This window comes from Diplotaxodon limnothrissa, linkage group LG13 (assembly GCF_057381915.1).
Source record: "Diplotaxodon limnothrissa isolate DT_005_m linkage group LG13, D_limnothrissa_male_GT1.1, whole genome shotgun sequence".
Taxonomy (NCBI): domain Eukaryota; kingdom Metazoa; phylum Chordata; class Actinopteri; order Cichliformes; family Cichlidae; genus Diplotaxodon; species Diplotaxodon limnothrissa.
Window position 1 is genome coordinate 17,523,134 of NC_140608.1, and position 20,521 is coordinate 17,543,654.

The 20,521-nt window shown below is 40.9% G+C and overlaps 2 protein-coding genes across 3 annotated transcripts; one reads left to right on the top strand and one right to left on the bottom strand.

The window, feature by feature from the left end:
• Window positions 1-362: 362 nt before the first annotated feature.
• On the top strand, window positions 363-13,074 carry fbxo11a (F-box protein 11a). Of its 2 annotated transcripts, none has more exons than XM_085369398.1 (22): window positions 363-668; window positions 2,548-2,672; window positions 2,779-2,860; window positions 3,947-4,091; window positions 5,151-5,280; window positions 5,895-5,978; window positions 6,096-6,228; window positions 6,315-6,421; window positions 6,556-6,667; window positions 6,906-7,012; window positions 8,050-8,187; window positions 8,407-8,624; window positions 8,718-8,898; window positions 9,001-9,123; window positions 9,346-9,431; window positions 9,565-9,641; window positions 9,751-9,894; window positions 10,064-10,174; window positions 10,300-10,407; window positions 10,488-10,596; window positions 10,688-10,786; window positions 11,414-13,074. In XM_085369398.1, exons 1-22 carry the CDS (start codon window positions 575-577, stop codon window positions 11,541-11,543), a joined length of 2,643 nt encoding a protein of 880 aa, XP_085225524.1. In that variant the 5' UTR covers window positions 363-574; the 3' UTR covers window positions 11,544-13,074. The 2 variants fall into 2 exon arrangements, with proteins under 2 accessions (XP_085225524.1, XP_085225525.1); XM_085369399.1 differs by having other exon boundaries at window positions 3,950-4,091.
• A 92-nt stretch (window positions 13,075-13,166) lies between these two features.
• msh6 (mutS homolog 6 (E. coli)) lies at window positions 13,167-20,216 on the bottom strand. The gene is made up of 10 exons (XM_085369400.1): window positions 19,945-20,216; window positions 19,068-19,273; window positions 18,785-18,960; window positions 16,028-18,596; window positions 15,275-15,558; window positions 15,024-15,141; window positions 14,843-14,932; window positions 14,570-14,724; window positions 13,362-13,561; window positions 13,167-13,248 (listed from the first exon to the last, which is right to left on the bottom strand). Exons 1-10 carry the CDS (start codon window positions 20,202-20,204, stop codon window positions 13,167-13,169), a joined length of 4,140 nt encoding a protein of 1,379 aa, XP_085225526.1. The 5' UTR covers window positions 20,205-20,216.
• Window positions 20,217-20,521: the final 305 nt, after the last annotated feature.

A 20,521-nucleotide genomic window follows, 5' to 3' on the forward strand; every position in this document is an offset into this window, starting at 1 on the left:
ATCTTATCTTATCTTATCTTATTTTGAGTAAATGATACTTGTAATTCAAATCAAATCAAAATCAAATCAAATCAATTTTATTGTCACATCACATGTGCAGGTACATTGGTACAGCACATGCGAGTGAAATTAATTATTGTATTTAGTACAATATGTCGCAAATGTAGACTTTAACTACACTACCCACATCAAGAGGTTGGCTGTTTCTCACAACAGACTCTCACATGATAGACGCTCCAAAGGCTGGGCTCTAAAGGGCTAAAGTAACACTGTTAAATAGACCGCCTTGAACGAGGAAGGCGACGTGATGGCGAGAGGTCCTCCCATGTGATGTGACTGAGGCCTGACGGACTGTACCCGTCTGTTATGGCTCCTCCTGCTACAGTAGAACGGGGCTAGACGTAATACCAGTGCGGGGAAACGGGAGTTAACACACCGCGATACGTTTCTCGGAAGCCTCGGCTAAAGATGGCAGATTGTGCAATGCTGACGAAAAAGACATAGACGGTGTCCTCGGCGTTGCCTCTTCTGCTGTGAAGGCTTCGATATTTCCTCAAGATTACCAACACCCCAAATGAACTCCGTCAGAGCAAGTAACGTTAGCAGAAGACCTAGGCGAGTATCGAGGCCGCGCCCGGTGCAGCCGGAGAGGAACCACCAGGAAAGAGGTAACGCTAGCTCAGCGAGTGTTAGCATTACTGGAGTGAATTATAGCAGGTTTTGAGGTTGAATTGCGTGTTTTGTTTTTTGGGCAGTTAGGCCTGTCGTTTGTTTGTTGTTTATATGCGCGCACATTAAGGTAAAGTTGGTTGCTGTGAATGTAAGAGCGATCACCAAGGGTCGCTATGCAGCCAGGAAACACCGATGCTTTTGTGTTAGTAGTTAGCATTCAGGCCGCGCTTTGTTTTGCTAGATTTTTTTTTCTCCGAGTCGGCCTTTCTTTTGCTTTTCTCACCTCGCGCTGGTGTTTAGCTGTGTTTTGTGTTATGTGAGATTCGATTAATATAGAAAATGACATGTGATAAACATCGGTTTGCTGGTTCTATGGGTAACAAACGCAGGGGAGGAGACATAAAGTGGTTTTGCCAGTTGTCGTAGCATGCTAATTTAACCTAGCCTGTGCTAGTTTAGCTGTTATTATTAGCCTGTTTGGCTAGCTGTCTGCGTCCTGTCGTTCTAAAAACTTCATGTCCATTATAACAGTAACATGGCATTGCGAGATAGGTTAGTAGTTAATACTATTTCGTTTATTTGGCCTAGTCACATTATGTTTTAGTTGTTACAGTAGCACTGTCTAACAGACGGTGTAACACCAGCGATTTTTTTTTTCCAAAATAAACATTTCCTTGCAAAGGATGCTATTTAATCACAATTGCTATGCCTGAAAGAGCTATAGTAAAGACCCGGTCGGTCTTGAGGGACACCAATAAGCCACATTAATGGTTTGTTTTTTAATCTGATTTACAGTTGGACTAATCTCATATTGTGATGTTTGAGCTCACAGCATCAATTGGCAGTTAACCTAAGATGTGCTGGATGTGTTAATGTTTACAAAATAGAGCATCATAAACTAAACCGTCATGTTCATCTTAATAAAAATAACTTATTAGATTACTTGACTTCATCTCTATTTCTCAGTTAATTTATTCATGGCCACAATTGCAGTGTAGCTCAGTTGTGATTTCATGGCAGTAGATGAATTGGGCAAGGCATAGTAGATAACAGATACCCAACAGCCGCTTTGCCTATTCCACATGATAGTGTCTGTTATGTTTTAGTTAAACGAGTCAGCAGAACCTATGCTTTTTGTCAGTTTTGCAGCTTTATATGAGAGCATGCTTTTTCTGCTGCAGGGTCTAACAGACTGTTTGTAGTGGTTACAGGCCTAGTAGCCAGTGAGAGTTATCCTTGAAACCAGAGCAACAAGCAGTGATTTGGGGTAGCTATCAACTCATCATACCTTGGTGAATAGGCTTATAAACATACTGTGTGTCTCGTTTAGCTGAGGGTTCATATTCTGATTAGTTCAATTTTCCAATTATTTGAATCTCCTGTTGATAGGATTTGTAATCACCTTGTTCTTCACACACCAGGTAATAGTGAAACAACCTTTTTTACTGGCTTTTGTCCTGTGAGGTAAATGCTGTAAAGGAAGCTGAATCTGTGCTGTTGTTCTTTTTTTAAACAATGAATTAAAGTTGTGAAGTCATGCCTGTTGTTCAACCAAATGTTCAACACATGCATGCAAATTAATGTCTGTATTTACAGATAAAGACACATGCTTCAGGGCTTTAAAGCAGAGAAAGCTACACCACATAGGTTAATTAAATGCATGCAGAGTGAAAAGGAAAAAGATTATGCTGTTCTTTGGTTTCTTTTGGTCTTTGGTTTCTTTGGACAGTCAGTTTTAAACTAGTTTTCCTAATGAGCATACTAAAATGTTACACCGAAAAATCTGTTGAAAACACATCAACACAGGTTTCTGTTGTATTGGTTTAATATGTTGAGCTGTAAATAATCATTGGTTTTATCTTCCACCTTTTCCAGATGAGGACGTTCCTGCAGATATGGTTGCAGAAGAATCCGGTCCTGGAGCCCAGAATAGTCCATACCAACTTAGAAGAAAGTCTCTACCCAAGAGAACAGTGTGTCCGACAAAGCCAAGCATGGAGGTACGTCTGTTAGGAATTTTGGAGATGGATAACTGCCTAAAGGATGTTAATTTAATTTTGAGGCACATAACATTTCTAAATATTTTCTACGACTTTTTAAATACAGGGTGCTTCCACTTCAACCACAGAAAACTTTGGACACCGACCTAAGCGTCCCAGAGTTTCTGGAAAGTGTCAAGATTTACCAGGTAAGTAAGAAGACATTTTTTGACTTGCATGTTCAAAATTTTGTTCCCTGCAGCTTGTGAGGGTTAATTGTGCAAGCAGTTGGAGATAGCAATGAGAAGAACAAGTTATAACTCATTTAGTCTGTTAGTCTGTCTTGTTGGGTAGTAGTGTGCAGTTGTATGTCATACAGAGTGTCATATTTCTTTTTACTAAATCTTTTATGTTATGATTATATCTTTTCTTGGGGGTTTGAAACGTTATGAGTACCAGAGGCCTATGTGGTACACAGACTTGTTATGGCATAGTTATATGGGTCTTATGTCATCTCTAGCTTAATTTAAAAATAATATATGACAAGAAACTATGGTATAAACTTTAGTGAACCGATGGCAGTTACTCATGTTTTGGTGGATTTAACATGACAGTTTTATTCTTCAGTCCATCCTAGCTATTCTTATGATTGGCAATTTTGGGGGAAATGACTGTGTTATAGTATAAAGATGTTTTAGAGTAATCTCTCTAAAAATGTCTTTGCTAAAATTGTGAAGCAACTCCATAAATTTGTCATTTGGAAAGTATAAAGTCTGTTATTTGTGGTGTATGGTGTCTTTTTTATATAATGTTGCTCCAGCCAAAGCATCCCAAATAAATGCTTGCCTTGTTAGATGGCATTTGGTTCTGCCTTTACAATTGTCAGAATGTCTTTATGTTGTGCATACTGTTGTTCTACATGATCTGTGTTTAAAACTAAACGTACTTCTAGGTCATCGACAGTCTCCGAACAACGGTGACTGCTACTGAGCAGATCATCTTAGAGGCTGAGCTGATACCTTTTTAAAAAATGGATTATTTATGTGTACAATTGACAGAGAAGTAAAATGACAAAAAGATCAAATTTCTAAGCTGGCAAAAAGCTCAACATTGTTTTTATTATGAGAAAGCCATGGCCCATTATCTTTTGTTTCATGAAAAAAATATTGTTATGCAGATGAATATGCTGTGTCTGTATGAGTTAAACTATAGCCCAAAAACTGAGGATTGACTTTATGTGTGGAATTGGAAAATCATTACATGCATGTCTAATTCAGTGATCGTCTTTCTCCCAGCAGCTCCAGCAGAGCAATATTTGCAAGAGAAGCTTCCAGATGAGGTGGTGCTAAAGATCTTCTCATACCTGTTGGAGCAGGACCTGTGCCGTGCAGCATGTGTGTGCAAACGCTTCAGTGAGCTGGCCAATGACCCTATCCTCTGGTGAGACATGACAAAATGACAAAACATCCTATTGTGCCCCCCCCCCTTTTTTTTTTTTTTTACGGTTATTTTAATATGGTAAAATACCCTTTTTCTATAGCCATTAGCCTTTACTAACTTTAAATTAGAGTTTGTTAATGTGGTTAATCTAAATTTGAATTGTTGATTACATGTTAAGAATACAACAGAAACCAGATATTATTGTTGATTTAACAGCAACAGAAATCTCATTTTATGTTGTGAGCAAGCCATCTTTAATAATTAGATGTGTGGGTGTGTGTCACTGCTTTACTTTTCTTTAGAACAAATGTAATTCAGACTTAGTCGATTTGTTGCGGTACATACACTGTTGAGCTTGAAGTCATTGGGATGAGCACTTTAGCTTAATATTGTCCTCCCACGCGTCATTGGAACAATTTATTTTTTAATCGATACAGCGTCGTTTCATTTCATGATGCCACGTGAACCATTGACCTTTGAGTGGATGGATTCAGAAGTGTGGACACGATTTACCAAAAAATCTGGATTGCAGTTTGCGGCCTGTGTTGTTGAATCATTGCAGCTAAATGTTGGCAACCAGCACCAGCCATGTATTTTGCTGACACACTGTTCTCTTCTGCCACAAATGACTTCAATAACCCACTCATGCTGTAAGCTGCAGTCTATTCAGAACAAGCACTTTTTGAGCACCCACTGCATTAGTTTGTCTTCAATGCCTCAATAAAATATAAATGTATATATACACACACATGCATGCATACACTTTATAATTGTTTCTGTGGTTCTTCATTGAGTCTTGGGTGCTGGCTCATCATTACTAGTGTGCAGAAGGACAGTAGTCTGTATTAATACTACTAATAATAACAAATGAAATGGAGCCCAGCCACCATATAATGTTGCAGCCTTTTTGCTAGTGGGCCAGTGTGTCAACAATTATATTGTGGACGTGACTTTTTTTAAAACGTGTTCATCACATTTTTGCCAAACAATGACTTCTGTATTGTAAGGAATTCTGACAAATCGAAGGATGTAAACTCCTGGTATGCCTTCACATTTCAGGAAGAGGCTGTACATGGAGGTTTTTGAATACACGCGACCCATGATGCACCCCGAGGCAGGGAAATTCTACCAGATAAACCCAGAAGAATATGAGCAGCCAAACCCGTGGAAGGAAAGTTTTCAGCAGTTGGTATGGAAACTACTGACATACAATGTAGTAGCATTGGTTTCAGACTAAAGTGACCTAAATAATGTTTACAGAGCTTCAGTCCTAAATGAAGCAGGCCATGAAAAACACATTATCTAAAATGCTTTAAGAAATACTTTTACAATAAAACCTTTTTAATCATTGAAATATTAATCAGAAAATTGAAGGGAATCAGGTGGGGCCATTTGGGTAGAACCTTCTTATACATGTAATCCAATTTTTATATAGTAGTGCATTATTGAGCAACTTTAAAGGCAGTGTTGAGACAGAAACTAGGTCATTGTTGAATCTTTGACTGATTCTTCTGTGACCTTTTTGCTAATGTAAATTCTACCAGTGTGGACATAGCTGAAGTCACAAAGTGACATTCAGTATTGAAATAAAAGCGTAGAAGAGGATGTTTTTTTTAAGATGGAAATAGTGTTTACAATTATTTTCTCTGTAATACACTGATCTTAAGTATTTTCTTTTCCCTTCAGCAAAATTGTCTCTTTTCCCTTTGTTCCTCCATATTTTTCATTACACAATCCTTTTGTAATTGTTCACTTCTTCCACATATGAATAATAGTAGTGTTTCTTCCCCTTTTTTCCCCCAGTATAAAGGCGCACATGTAAAACCAGGCTTTGCAGAACACTTTTACAGTAATCCTGCCAGATACAAAGGAAGAGATAACATGTTTGTAAGTGTAATTATTACATACTTTAAAAAAACAAACAAACAAATCTTCCACTTTAATGTTGCGGTCATTCATCTGACCTGTTCTCTTTTCTTACTTTTTTCTTTTCCCTTCCCCCAGTACTATGACACCATTGAAGATGCTCTTGGAGGGGGTCAGGAGCCTCACTTTGACGGCCTGATATTTGTCCACTCTGGTATTTACACAGACGAATGGATCTACATCGAGTCGCCTATCACAATGATCGGGGCTGGTAAGTGCGTTTGTAGTCATGGTTACGGTTTCAGTGCACCCTTGTTTAGTCTGGTCTCTAATTAAACCAGTCTGGCCTTTTTGCAGCTCCTGGAAAAGTAGCAGAGAAAGTTATCATTGAGAATACCAGAGATTCTACGTTTGTATTCATGGAAGGCTCAGAAGATGCTTATGTTGGATACATGACCATTAGGGTGAGATGACTCTGATATTTCTTTCCTCACATATACAGTAAATGTTTCCTTTTTCCCCATGTTGTATGTATGTTAGTCCTGTTTTAGCTACTGTTGTCAGTCACATTCAACATTAACAGTTCTCTCTCCTGCAGTTTAATCCTGATGATAAATCCGCCCAGCACCACAATGCACACCATTGCTTGGAGATTACAGTCAATTGCAGCCCCATCATTGACCACTGCATCATACGCAGCACGTGCACAGGTAATTTTGTTTAGATCTGACTTTTCGGGCCTTCAGAGGGGTCAGTGGGAGCATTTGACAGAAACTAAAGTTGTTTTTGGTTCCTCATAAGATAAAATGGCTGAGAATTACCGAGGTCTTGTGTTTATGATGAAGTGTTATTTTCTTTTTTTTTCCATGATGGCGCACAGATTGTTTTCGTTGCTTGTTTTGACAGGTAGATTTGTGGACTAATATATCATTGTCGTGCTTGTTTCAGTGGGGTCAGCAGTGTGTGTCAGTGGTCAGGGTGCTTGTCCCACAATCAAGCACTGCAACATCAGTGACTGCGAAAATGTTGGTCTTTACATCACTGACCATGCACAGGTAATGCACACCTGTTTTTCATGTTATTTAAATATAGAACTCAAATGCATATGTCAGCTTCTGCTGAGCGTGTCCAGCAGTCTCACATCTTCTGAATACCATCACAAGTCTAAGTCCAGTCTACAGACATCAGTCTTTTATCTATAAGGTTAAGGAAAAATGGAAACTAATCAGCAGACTTACAGCTGACCTATTATTTTGTTTGTTGCTATTTTCTGTCATGTGAATAATGTTACAGTGCTAAAAGTTAGTATTAAACATGTCCAAATAATCATACATGTATTTGTGATGAGTGAGTCATTCAGCAAGGCGAGAGTTCAGGCCTTAGACCCAGTTTCTAGTGTTTGTTTGCTTGTTTTTCTGATTGTGTGGTTCTGGTCATCTGCAGGAGGCAAAGCACACCAATAGAATCAAATTAGTCTCCTTGGAGAATGAATGAACACATTCTTGCCAAACTGTCTCCTTGAGTAGCATTGAAAGCATATAATTGCATACAAATAACTGACAGGGCAGGGAGATTTATAGTTGTTTGGTTTATGCACAATAACACTTAACTTGCTACATTAACTTTGGTGTTTCCTACCAGCAAATGATTTACACGTACATCTGTTGACAGGAAAAAAACAAAAGAAAAATATTATACATCTTGTGAGTGAAAGAGTACATTCACCTTTATGTCACTTAGAAAGTAGGTAACTGGAATGACCAAAGAATTCTTGCTGTATTGCTGCAGATGTTTAGGTTGACAGGATTGGTTGGAAAAGCTGCTATTTTTAATCAAGAACTATAATTATGTTATTTAGATTTGCCATTTGTTTTCAGAGCCTTACACCAGTGCTCCTTTTATTCTGATCAATTTTGCCAAAGCTGTGTTTTCAAACCAGTGATGTAGCTTTTCAGGAAGAACTTCCCATTAGAAGAAGCTGGCCATTGATAAGACAAAGGCAAAAAAGGATAAACTGTGGTTTTATATAAAGCATCAGGCCCAGCTGGGGACGAGTAGGTTTATTTTAAATGCAGTTCTTCATGTCGTTCAGGGAATCTATGAAGACAACGAGATTTCAAACAACGCTCTGGCTGGGATCTGGGTGAAAAACCACGGCAACCCAATCATCAGACGGAATCACATCCACCACGGCAGAGACGTGGGAGTTTTTACATTTGACCACGGCATGGTGAGATCCACTTTACTGATGGTTTTATGTTGTGTATGTTTGTCAGCCACTAAATTGTATGAGAAGAAATTCAAATGTACAATATGTAGTACCCAAATAACACTAATGCAGATAAACTAGGTGAAAAACATAAAACAACATGATGATGGTGCACTTATACATATAAGCTAAAAACCACTTTGATGGACTTATAATAGGTTTGTCATTCTCTGTTTCCAGGGTTACTTTGAGAGCTGTAACATCCATAGGAACCGTATAGCCGGCTTTGAGGTGAAGGCATACGCCAATCCGACAGTGGTTCGTTGTGAGATCCATCATGGTCAGACAGGAGGAATCTACGTGCATGAAAAGGGTCGCGGCCAGTTCATTGAAAACAAGATCTTTGCGAATAACTTTGCAGGCGTGTGGATCACTTCCAACAGTGACCCCACAATACGGTCAGTATGAACTGAAAGTCTTGAGCTCAAATCAGGTCAGCATTCAAATCTATCCAATTATTCAGGTTCTCAAATTTGTTCTGTCCAAAACAGGGGCAATGCCATTTTTAATGGTAACCAAGGTGGAGTTTATATTTTTGGTGATGGCCGAGGCCTCATTGAAGGAAACGACATCTATGGTAACGCCTTGGCAGGAATCCAGATCAGGACAAATAGCTGCCCTATTGTCAGGCACAACAAGATTCATGATGGCCAACATGGAGGAATATATGTGGTAAATATTTCTAAAAATATTGTTTTGCATATTTAAGGGTTTTTCATTCCAGGTTTCTTATTTTTATTATGAGGTGAAACCGTTTGTTTCTGTGCCATGCAGCATGAAAAAGGACAAGGAGTCATTGAGGAGAATGAGGTGTACAGCAACACACTGGCAGGAGTGTGGGTTACAACGGGCAGTACGCCAGTGCTGAGGAGGAACAGGATACACAGCGGGAAGCAGGTCAGATCACAGGCTAGTTAGTACACCTAGAGGGATGTATATTGTTCATCTGATCATAATGGTCATAATTCTGATGTCATGAGATCACAAAGTTCCATCTAAGACCAACTTGATATCCTGTGAATTAAAAGAAGATGGATAAAGGAATAAACCATATTTATGTACAAGCACATTATGAATCACTAAATTAAAGCCAATATATTTTCATTGCCATTTTAACAGGTTGGAGTTTACTTCTATGACAATGGCCACGGTGTGCTTGAAGACAATGATATCTACAATCACATGTACTCTGGAGTTCAAATAAGGTTTGTGTAACATGACAAATAATAACAAGTAACATAAGCAAGATTCACCTGAGCAATGTCCTGATGTTAGGGTGGTCTGGTAGAGTGGTATTGAAGCAGCTGCTCACTTTTCCATTGTGTCCTCCCTCCCCAGGACGGGCAGCAATCCTAAGATCAGACGGAACAAGATCTGGGGAGGCCAGAATGGCGGCATTTTGGTTTACAACTCAGGTGAGAAGAAGAGATTTTTCTGTCTTATTGTTCTCTTTATTGCCATAGTTAATATACTGTTTAAACAATATTGCCTCAATAACAAAACATCCATGTATATGTTCTCTAGGCTTAGGTTTCATCGAGGACAATGAGATCTTTGACAATGCAATGGCAGGTGTGTGGATAAAGACAGACAGCAACCCCACTCTGCGGAGGAATAAAATCCACGACGGTAGAGATGGCGGGATCTGTATATTCAACGGAGGAAGAGGTAACCGATTCATTACAGAAAGGAAGTGGAGTAAATATTCAAGTGGTTAAAAGTAGTGTAGATCTAATTTGGCTTTATAATATTAGGAAATTCAGACCTAAATTAATGTAATCCTATCTTTTGGTATGTTAGTGAATTGTCAGATTAAAAGTCCATTTTCTGTTATTAGGTTTACTAGAGGAGAATGACATTTTCAGAAATGCCCAAGCGGGGGTCCTCATTAGCACCAACAGTCACCCAGTACTGCGGAAAAACAGGATATTTGATGGCTTCGCTGCAGGTGGGTAATGCATGCACGCTAGCTTTAATAGCTCATGATGAGATGCTTGAATTTAATTATTGTGGACTTTCAACATTGCTGTGTCTTTGTAAATTGATTATTCTTATTTGTTTATGTAAAACTAGGTATTGAAATCACCAACCATGCCACGGCGACTCTAGAGGGCAATCAGATCTTCAACAATCGTTTTGGGGGGTTGTTTCTTGCGTCTGGTGTCAATGTTACAATGAAAGGTACATTATTAGTGGCAAAGATTTTTAAATATTATTGAATAAAAATGCAGAAATCTCATACAAATTTCCGTTTCCTCCAGATAATAAAATATTGAACAATCAAGATGCCATTGAAAAAGCTGTGAGCAGAGGTCAGTGCCTGTACAAGATTTCAAGTTACACCAGCTACCCAATGCACGATTTTTACAGGTAAACTTTTTTTCACCTCTCGCACTCAAAAATAACCTCAGCTATTTTTGTTTGTGATTGTTAAAAAAAAACACACCTTGGGTTTCCATAGGTGTCACACTTGTAACACAACAGACCGCAACGCCATTTGCGTGAATTGTATCAAGAAGTGTCACCAAGGACATGATGTAGAGTTCATCAGACACGATAGGTAAGTCTGACTGATGCATGCTAGTAAACAGAACAAACTAAATACACCCTGGATGTAAATGGATGACAGACTGGCTTGTTGGTGCCTTCCTTTGAGGCTCCCCACTTTAGACCAGAGTGAAAGTGCAGAAGCAGAACACAGCATTCACAAAACAAGGAATTAAGAATTGCTGCTCTTTCTTTCTCCCTGCATGGCGCACACACAGCAGTGTTTCTCATGATGGTGGATATCAATAAGCTGCAGCAGATCACTGCTGTTTCAGTGTATTTTATAATGCAAGCTTGGCTTAACCTGCCACATCTTTATTTGCTGATGTAGAGATACCATCTCCGAGACAAATAGCTTGCTGCTAAGTGCACTGATAATTAATTCAAATAAGCAAATTTTGGCTAAGATACAGACAGTGGTAGGAGGAATTGAATGAAGAGAAACAAAACTAGTCAGTCTGCCTGATGGTAAAGAGAATAATGTGCATGCTCGCTTATAAGAAGCTTGGGGTCTGATTACACTGTTTAATTTTTTACTAGTCACAGATGTATAAAGGCATATTAAATGCAATATAATGTACTCTCCTCTGTTTTCGGGGACCAAACATAATTAATTTTTCTCCTCCGTCTCTGCCTACAGATTCTTCTGTGACTGTGGTGCTGGGACGCTGTCAAATCCTTGCACGTTAGCAGGAGAGCCGACACATGACACAGACACTCTGTATGACTCAGCTCCCCCTATAGAGTCCAATACACTGCAGCACAACTGAGCTCAAGTTCCGAGGTTCTGCGCTTCAGCAGTAATGGACGTATAAGACACTTTAAGTTGTGCCGTGGAAGAGCAATTCCAAACTAAAACACAGATTCACTTTGGCAAAAATATACAGTGACTTTAAAAAGTAAAACAAAAAAAGACTTGCGACTCGGATATTCTAAAAGGAGACATTTAGAAAAAGGTGATTATGGATGCCTCACATTTTCTTTTCCTTACATTTTTTTTAACAAAAGATGACATCAGTGGGACAGAGCAGAAGAGCAACTGATTCGGGATTTGTAGGTCTGTTGATTTGGTCAAGTAAATGATGCCGGTGAGAGTTGGACAAAATCCACCGAGGCTTATCTGCTTTTGGGAAGCGGATGAATGAGATACTGCAGTGTACAGATCCAACATGGAGAGTCAGTCAGAAGAGGCTACAGCTCGTCTCATGAAAAGGCAAAAGCCCCCAAATACAACAATGCTTCCATCACTGGGCAACCGACGTGCTCGTATGATATGTACGGGAAAAACAACCTAGCACTTCAGCATTTTTTTTTTCTTCTTCAAGACAACTGTTGAGATTTGATTTTAATGCTTTTTTTTGTGTAGTTTTGTATTTTCATGCAAAAATCTTACTGTACTTGAATGTCTTTATTTTATTAAATGTGTTTTAATTTTTTTTTTTTGGTTATTATACCCTAGGATTGCTGTAATTATACTCATGTCACAGTATCTAACTTCTTTCTGTGAAAGAGATCAGAGACAAGAGAGGAAAACACTAAACACTTTCTCCAGCAATGTTGACTCCTTTACACTTGCAATACAGAAAAATTAATGTGTAATTGTGCTTTCACAAGACTTGTATATCTTCTTGTGTTTGTTGATGATATTCCAGTCTGCTTTACATGATCTATGCATATTTTTTGGTTTAGTATCTGTTGGCCTGTCACAATTACTTAAATTAAAGACCAGGCAGTACAGATTTACATGCAACTGCATCTTGATTGGAAATTAACCCATGATAAGCTAATTAATACAGGTTTCTTTTTAATAATCTCCGGCCCTGGTCAGAATTTGACAATAAATGACCTGATGCCATTTAGTCTGTTACTTTGTGAATCGATCTCAGTTCAGTAGGTAATCCTGACACAGGTGTCATTTTCGCTACCATCGCAGGCACGGATGCTGTTTAACAGCCCATTAGGATACAAATTCTGGCTTCCTTTGTCCTCCAAATGAAAGAGCACTCTTATGAAAGCATAAGTTTTGATGTGTTTTTCCATTGCCAATGTTGCTGGAGAATTTAAAGAGGCTTTTACTCTACTGAAGCTGAGACAAGTATCTATATACAGCGCTTTATTGGTTTTATTGCCCCCTTCCCCCAATTCATGTGTACTGGTGATTGTGGGTTCTCATACAGACTGAAATGTATGCATGTATCATAACATCTAGACTTAATATATTGTGAAGTATTCAATAACCGTTATGTAGGCGCTAGCGTGAATTAAAAGGGTTTAATTTCCTAGATGAAACATTGTCATTTTTTAAAAATAAACTTTATTAGATCAATTCAGTAGTGTTTTTTTTTAATGACAAGAAAACAAAACAAAAAATGCATTGAACTTTTAACAACATTTTACAGAGTACTGAGCAGTTGAATGAGGGAAGTGAAACGGGTGCTGTCCAGTGTAGCATCCTCAGCAAACTGGCACAGCTTCCTACATGAGGGGACAGGAGGGAACATAAGTAACCATGCTCTGACTTTAACAGATCAGCATTGTGTGTCACTGTAGTATCTGCAGAATAACTGATGCGAAACAATAATACGTACTTGAAAAGTCTGAGATTGACGGTGCTTGTCTCAAACTCTCTGGCCTTCCTGTGTCCTGACTGGATAACTTCCTCTGGTAGGTTGGCGAGTCGAGCAGCATTGAATCCATAACTCTTAGGACACGCACCCGTTATGAACTTGTAGAGGAAAGTGATGGTCTCTTGACTTTGATCCTCACACTCATTCTCCACCATGCACGCCTGAAGGAGGGGGCGAAAGGGAAACATGATACTTAAAACCCACAAACCAACTGCATTAAAGAAAAAAAAAAAAAAAACCCTAGTAAATCCTCCGGGTTTGAAAAAAAAAATCATTGCCTCCTGCTGTTCCCCCTAATGAACAGCAGGAGGCAATTTTGGTGGTAAAAAGTCCGAAATGAGCTGCCATCCTCCTTTATGACCCGACTAAACACTTTTGCTAATGAGTTGATAAGAACTAAATGAGACCTTCATCCAATTTATGACTTCATTTTCTAGGTCCTATCCCTCCCTCAGTTGTCATGCCTTGACAACTAAAAGGCTCAACCTGATGTTTCATAACAGAAATTCGCATACCAAAGCTGTTTACAGTAATGCCACCATAGTGCACATTATATACAATACACTAAAGTAACACAGACTAACAAACCGTAAATATCGGTGTCTGAGCAATTGTGTGAAACTTGCCGTGCACAATTTGAAATGATCAAATTCTGGTGAGTTCAAAATTTCTTTATTTCTTCAGTTTATTTATACAGTGACGAATCACAACAGCAGTTGCCTCAAGGGGCTTTATATTGTAAGGTAGACCCTACAATAAACCTTACAATTTTTTGCACCATGTTACTAAAACAGCAAAATGTTAAGGGCAGGAAGCTGCCAGTTGCGGCTAGGGCTCCAGGCATGCAGCTGTGCTCGAAGAGCAGATGTAGCCACAAACTGCTCAATTCATTGTCTCGCACTAAAAGTTTTTGCTTTCATTTGTCTTGTACATGTGTGTACTGTGAACTGTGAAGAATTTAAATTAAAAACAGAATGCAATAATTTGCTTATCATTTAAGCGTTGTATTTGACATTAATGTATAAAAATATAGCCTCATTTATTTATTTCAGGATTCATTTCCTTGCAAAATGTACTATTTAATTGGTATATAAATTTGTCTTTTTATTACAGTCCTAAATGACCTTGCATTGTCAAGTATCAAGTGTGATTAGCATTGCTGTACTCACCATGTGGCCCAAACGCACGGCAGGGTTGTTGGCATAGTCCTCCACCAGGGAGTGGTAATGTGTAGAGAAGAGAGTGCGACAGCAGATCTTCTCAGCAAGCTCCTTTACAACAGCGCTGGCGATTGCTGTGCCATCATATGTGGCTGTGCCCCTTCCTGCAAGCAGTTCACAGCTCAGTGATTACACCACAACAATATTGTGCTGAGAATACAGTCTATGCTATCCACCAATCATGTGAATAAGCTTTAATAAGCAAACTAAATAAATGCTTACCCAATTCATCCAGAAGCACAAGTGAGTGTTTAGTGGCATGGCGCAGGATGCTGGCAGTCTCACTCAGCTCCACAAAGAAGGTGCTTTCTCCTGTAGAGCACAGAGTTGAAAATACACGCTCAGCTCATGAAGCACAAGCTCAGATCATTATTCCTAATATGTTAAGAGTCTCTGATGTTACCAGCCATGATACGATCTGAGGCGCCCAGCCGAGTGAAGACCCTGTCAACTGGTGTGAAGCGGAGGCTCTCAGCTGGAATGTAGCAACCCAGCTGGGCAAGAATGATCACGAGTCCACACTGTACAACAGGAGCAGCACGATATCTTAATATGGACCAACTGAGACTGCAAATACACCGTCTATGTAGACTGTGGAAAAAAAACGTATGAAATTGTATGTATACATTTATACATATAGTCAAAAATACCCACTTGTCTCATTAGAGTAGACTTTCCACCCATGTTTGGCCCTGTGACGAGGATGCAAGAGGCCAGACTGTCATCTTCACTATTTTCATCGGTGCCAGGGCAGCCAATGAAGATGTCATTAGGAATGAAGTCGTCGCCAAAAAAGGTCTTGGTGACACAGGGATGACGGGATCCCTTGAGGTCGATGAAGGCTGCAACCTGGGCATCATCCTCGGGAAGCACGACCTCTGGCCTGGCCATAGGCCCGTCGCCGCCCTGGCTGTAGCGAGAAAAGGCCAGCAGCACATCTGGGGACAAAAAAAAAAGGACATAAATAAAAAATAAGTACTGAACATTTAATTATTTACATTTAAGAACTAAAAAAAAAAAAGCGCATATTAAATGCACGTCTTATAGGTCTGCTTTGCTACAATAAAACCAAATCTGTGGCTGGACGTGTCCCAGTGGTACAAACACTTTCAGAAATCAAAAACTATGCAATAATCTAAATAACTGCAAACATCAACACAGAATTTCCCTGAAACAGAGACTTAGCCAAGCTGTGAAATAAATGAACTTACTTCTAACAAGCCCTCAGACTGGTGCAACATCATTATTTAAAAAACACAGTATGACAGTTTCTCTGTAACATCTGCAGGAAATGTACTGAGAACAGACCGGTGTAGTGAAAACAACACAAATTACATATCGAGAAGATGAAAAAAAAAAAAGAAGCTTTTTAATTAAAAAAATAAAATAAAACAAAAGGATTGTTACCAAGCACTGCCATGCACTCCACAGCAGTCTTCCAGTCACTGTAGTTCTTGTCAAAGTTATAGAAGAGCATCCTCATGCAGTCTTTGAGTGCAGCATCTCTCTTCTCCTCAAATCCTTGCAGCTCTGAGAACATCCGTTCAGTCTTCTTTGTCACATAACGCTTCCAGCCTTTCTTTGTAGACTTTAACTCATACTCGTCGGGGATATTCTTCTCCAAGACGCTGTCAGGAACCTCCATCTGATAGCGATTTTTCCCAGTTCCCCAGAAGCACATGCTTTTACAGTTAAGTCTCTTCTTCTGTTTGTCCAGGTAATCCTGCAGCTCTCGTTCACAGTTCTTGATTCCAGTCAGAGCCTGGTCGTACTCCGGGTCAAAGCCAGCTTTGGGGGTTATTACTCCAGTAGTGCGGGCTTTCTGGTGGTCAAAGGCAGTGTCCCAGCGTTTGAGTTCACCAGAGAGGTCGGGAAAGAGGCCGTTCTTTTCGCTATTCAGGCTGATAACTCGACAAAGCAACGTGGAACGAAACTCGCCTGAAACTGGAGCAAAGAGAGAAACAATGTCCTGCATCGTTTTGAAACCTTCCAGTGCTGAGAGGAAGACTGCTATCTTGCGCTTGCTGTAGGTCACATCCTCATAGAGAACTGCTCTGCTGTCAGGGTGGTCCTGGCTCTTCAGAGGTGTCCCGATACTGTGGATTTTGCTCAGCAGGCGCTCTAAATCTGGAAGTTTTTTTAGAAGGTCTGAAACCTCAGTAGCCTGGGCTTGAACTCCCATCAGGTCCTCCACTGCATCCAGTCTGTCCCTGATAGATGTGGGGTTACACAGAGGAGCGCAGAGCCACTGCTTCAAAAGCCTCTTTCCAAACGGAGTAGAGCAGGTGTCCAAACGCTCCAGCAGTGTCCCTTCTGTTCCTCCTGATCCATTCTGAAAGATTTCCAAGTTTGCCAGAGTCACTCCATCAAGCACCATACGCTGACGAGTCTTGGCAAAGAAACTGGCGGGTCCTGCAGCTTTCTCCACCTCAACATCAACTGGGACATATTCTTCAAAGTTAGCCATGGAGAGCAGCTCTTGGTCCACCAAGCATTTCTTCAGGTAGAAAATGCATCCACCCAAAGCGGACAGTGCTAGTTCATAGCCCTCCTTAGGAGTAAGGCACAGTGAATCACTCTCAGATGTCATCTCTTTTAGAAGAGCGGGGAGAAAGCTGCTCCCAGTCCCTTCCTCCTTGCCAGTTGCCTCTTTAAAATAATCTTCTTCTGAGAGGGTTTTCAGAGTCTTCTGAGCATCCCAGAACTGTGTTCCTGCGTTAAGTCCTTCCTGCAGAGCAGAGGACAGAGAGGCTTTGAGTATTTTGCGAGTTTCAACAGATGGGTTTCCTTTCTCAAAGAGCACCTCAGCGGGAGCATAGTGTGCTATGAGCGTACGCAGGCGTGAGCAGTGACGATCGTCTGAGAACTGACCGACATGAAAACAACCGACTGATGTATCAATAAAACAGACTCCATATGTGCGGCAGCGGCCGGAGCTTTCTTCTTCAGCCTTTTCTTTCAAACTCAGAAGGAACTTGCTCTGGCTTTCTGAAGGAGCACCATCCAACACACTGTAGGTTTGGGTACCACGTGTGATAATCCTGCACACTTCTCTTTTCACTACACGGTCTAATTTAGTGGGCTTGAGCATTGTCTTACAGCGCGCTTCCATCATCTCTGGGGTCTCTGTCTGCTCAACACGAGCCACTTTGTAGCCTTTCTGCACCAGTACATCTGAGAAACGTCCAAAGCCAATCTCTGGAAAACCAGAGTGCGCCCAAGTCCCCTTCATGAATGTCAGTCCCAGCTCGTTGACTCCAATCACAGCATCCATGTGGTAGAGCTCATAAAACTTTCCCACCTTGTAGAAAATCACTGTATCAAACATCTCAGATTTGAGCTGCCACCACCGACGTATACCAGGAGTGATTTGATTCATAAAGTCATTTGGCACATACAAGGTGCTAGGATCATAGTCATCATCTGTCTGTCGCCGCCGTTTGCCGTCTTTTCTCTTGCCATCCTGCAACCACTCCAGTTTCTCATGATCCCAAACTGCCCCTGCAGTGGAGCCTGATCCAGTCGCCTGGCTCTCAAAGCTCTCGGGAGCAGAGAAGGCTGACAAACGAGATTTTGTGTCAGTTGCAACTGCTGCTGGAGCTCTTTTAGGTGCAACAGATGGAGCAGTAGGTGTCTTTGCTTTTGTTTTAGCCGACTTTTCTGCAGGACGTTTGCGCTTGGCAGGCTTGATGGGGCTTTCCACATCTGACTTTTCGGTGCTCTCTTCTTTCTCTCCACAGCTTTCCTTCCGTCGGTCCTCTTCATCCTCACTGCTTGACGCAGCGTCTTCTGGTTTGAACTCCTCATCGGATCCGTCACTATCTGAGGCCGCAATAATGCGACGGCGCTTGGCCTTGCTTCCTTTTTCCATTAACGCAGAGAATAAACGTGTACTGACTTTGGATGGCTTCAGGGCTTCGCTTTTGTTTTCATACTCATCACTGCCCTCTTCATCAGTCACTACTAAGCTATCAAGCTGGAAAAAAAGAATAAAATACAAATTTTAAAAAAAACTTGCATTACTGACCAGTAATGATAAGCTGATAATTACACCATGCGACTAAGGCTGCTGCCCTGGGAATAACATTACTTTTAATATTACAGGAGAATTTAGACTTCATGACCACACTGGTGAAATATTATATTCAGAAATTATCGGGTAACCTCCATTTCTTCATCATCATCCTCTTCTGCATCAGATGGGTCCGTGCAGAGAGGTATCTTTAATCTTTTTTCTGGGCTGTCAAACATAACTCCATCAGCCAGCTCCATTGCACGACGGATTACAGGTTTGCCACAGAAGTAGACTCCTCCAGGTTTAGCATCACTGCTGTCAGAGCCTGTGCAAATCATACAAAGAAATTCCAGCTTACTCTGAGCAGACAGCAAACAATGGCCCCAAAATGGATGCAAGCCACTGATGCACTTCCAACTAGGAACAACCAACCTTGGTACTCTCTGACTCTATTAGAGCTGACCCATCCTCTTGTTGGAGGTTCATCAAAGAAATGAACGTGTATGCGCTGGTCACGACCATGGCCCCTCATCTCCTGCCCAGTCAGAGGCTGGGGTACCACCATACACGGCCACCAGGGGTACCCTTCCATTTTTGCCCACACAAGGGCACCAGCACTGAATAAGCATGGAGGGCTGCTGAGGATAAGAAGAGCAAAGACATTTTCACACATCTTTCAATGCTGTAAAATTAACTTTAAACGTGACTCATTGTGTGTTACAGTCGATCTCTTGAATGGAGTGGAAAAGCAACACCACAACACCAGCTTGGACCTTTATTAGTCCAACAAGCCCCTCTTAAATATAATAATCAGTTTAAAATAGTAAAACAGAGGTGCAGGAAAGACAAAAGCAGTTGCAATTCACTTGTGATAAGTCGGTTTTGCAAATCCTTTTATCTTAAAAGCACACACGGCCACATGTCAAAAATCATCTCCCCCTATCGTGGGTAGGGGTGTGGTGCCCACTTGAGATGGCCCAAACAGTCTAAACTATGGCAGAAGATAGTGATAAGTCCACACACCCTCCACTTTGACAAATACAGGCATTAGCATTGATTTGACCCAACAGCCAGCATTGTTCTGCTCGAGTCACCCCCAATTTCACGTGTCCGTAGCACAAAGGAAAGGTCACGCTACATTTTCTTTATTTATTTTCTGTCAGCTCTCATTTTAAGCGGTCTTAATACGTTAATTTAAAAAGAGAACTTACGCTGGTGTTTCTGGGGGCCTGCAAACAATTTTAGCAGAGGGAAGGAAAACTGTACGAAACCCGACTCCAGCAACTACACGGCTCCCAAACTCACTCACCTTTCTTTGGTTGTTTGGGCCTTGTCGCCAAAGAGTTTCTTGAATCCTCCGCTCGCTGGCTTGGACTTACTTTCCTTCTTAGCTTTGTTGGTGTCTTTTGTCTGCTGCGGAGTCTGTTGTGCTTGCTCTTTCGGAGAGGAGTTGGACTTCTCTATAGAGGAAGGCAGGTCTGCTTCCTCCGGGGAGGGACTCGGCTTCGGTTTTGCGACTAGCGGCGGAGACTTGGTGAAGAAATTAAAGAGCGAGCTTTGCTTCGCCATGTGTGCGAGTTGAAAGTCTGTTTCCCTGTGTTTGTATTTTAAATAACTCCAACGACAACCACCCCCAACCTTTCTACACCAGCTACCGTACAGCTAGCTTCACGGCGCAAACGCAAGTCGTTCGCGGGAAACACGCACGGGGTGTTGTGGGCGTGGACAAGAGCCTCGTCCAATGATGAGTTAGCATACTATAATGTGGGAATCACGTGACCCAAACACGACTTTTGTTGTTGGCCATGCTGTTGGCGCCCAGAGGTCTTTTTCTTTTTTCTCTTTAAACTTTATTTCCAGGCGGATAAGTACAAATTACACTGTTT

Bases quoted from the DNA above. Each gene is read 5' to 3' on its own strand.
- fbxo11a (XM_085369398.1), top strand. From the start codon at position 575: ATGAACTCCGTCAGAGCAAGTAACGTTAGCAGAAGACCTAGGCGAGTA. The intron at 669-2,547 runs GTAACGCTAGCT...CACCTTTTCCAG, and splicing joins GAGGAACCACCAGGAAAGAG to ATGAGGACGTTCCTGCAGAT. The intron at 10,597-10,687 runs GTAAACTTTTTT...GGGTTTCCATAG, and splicing joins CCAATGCACGATTTTTACAG to GTGTCACACTTGTAACACAA.
- msh6 (XM_085369400.1), bottom strand. From the start codon at position 20,204: ATGGCGAAGCAAAGCTCGCTCTTTAATTTCTTCACCAAGTCTCCGCCG. The intron at 19,274-19,944 runs GTGAGTGAGTTT...TCTTATCCTCAG, and splicing joins GCCCAAACAACCAAAGAAAG to CAGCCCTCCATGCTTATTCA. The intron at 15,142-15,274 runs GTGGGTATTTTT...CCTGTTGTACAG, and splicing joins AGTCTACTCTAATGAGACAA to TGTGGACTCGTGATCATTCT.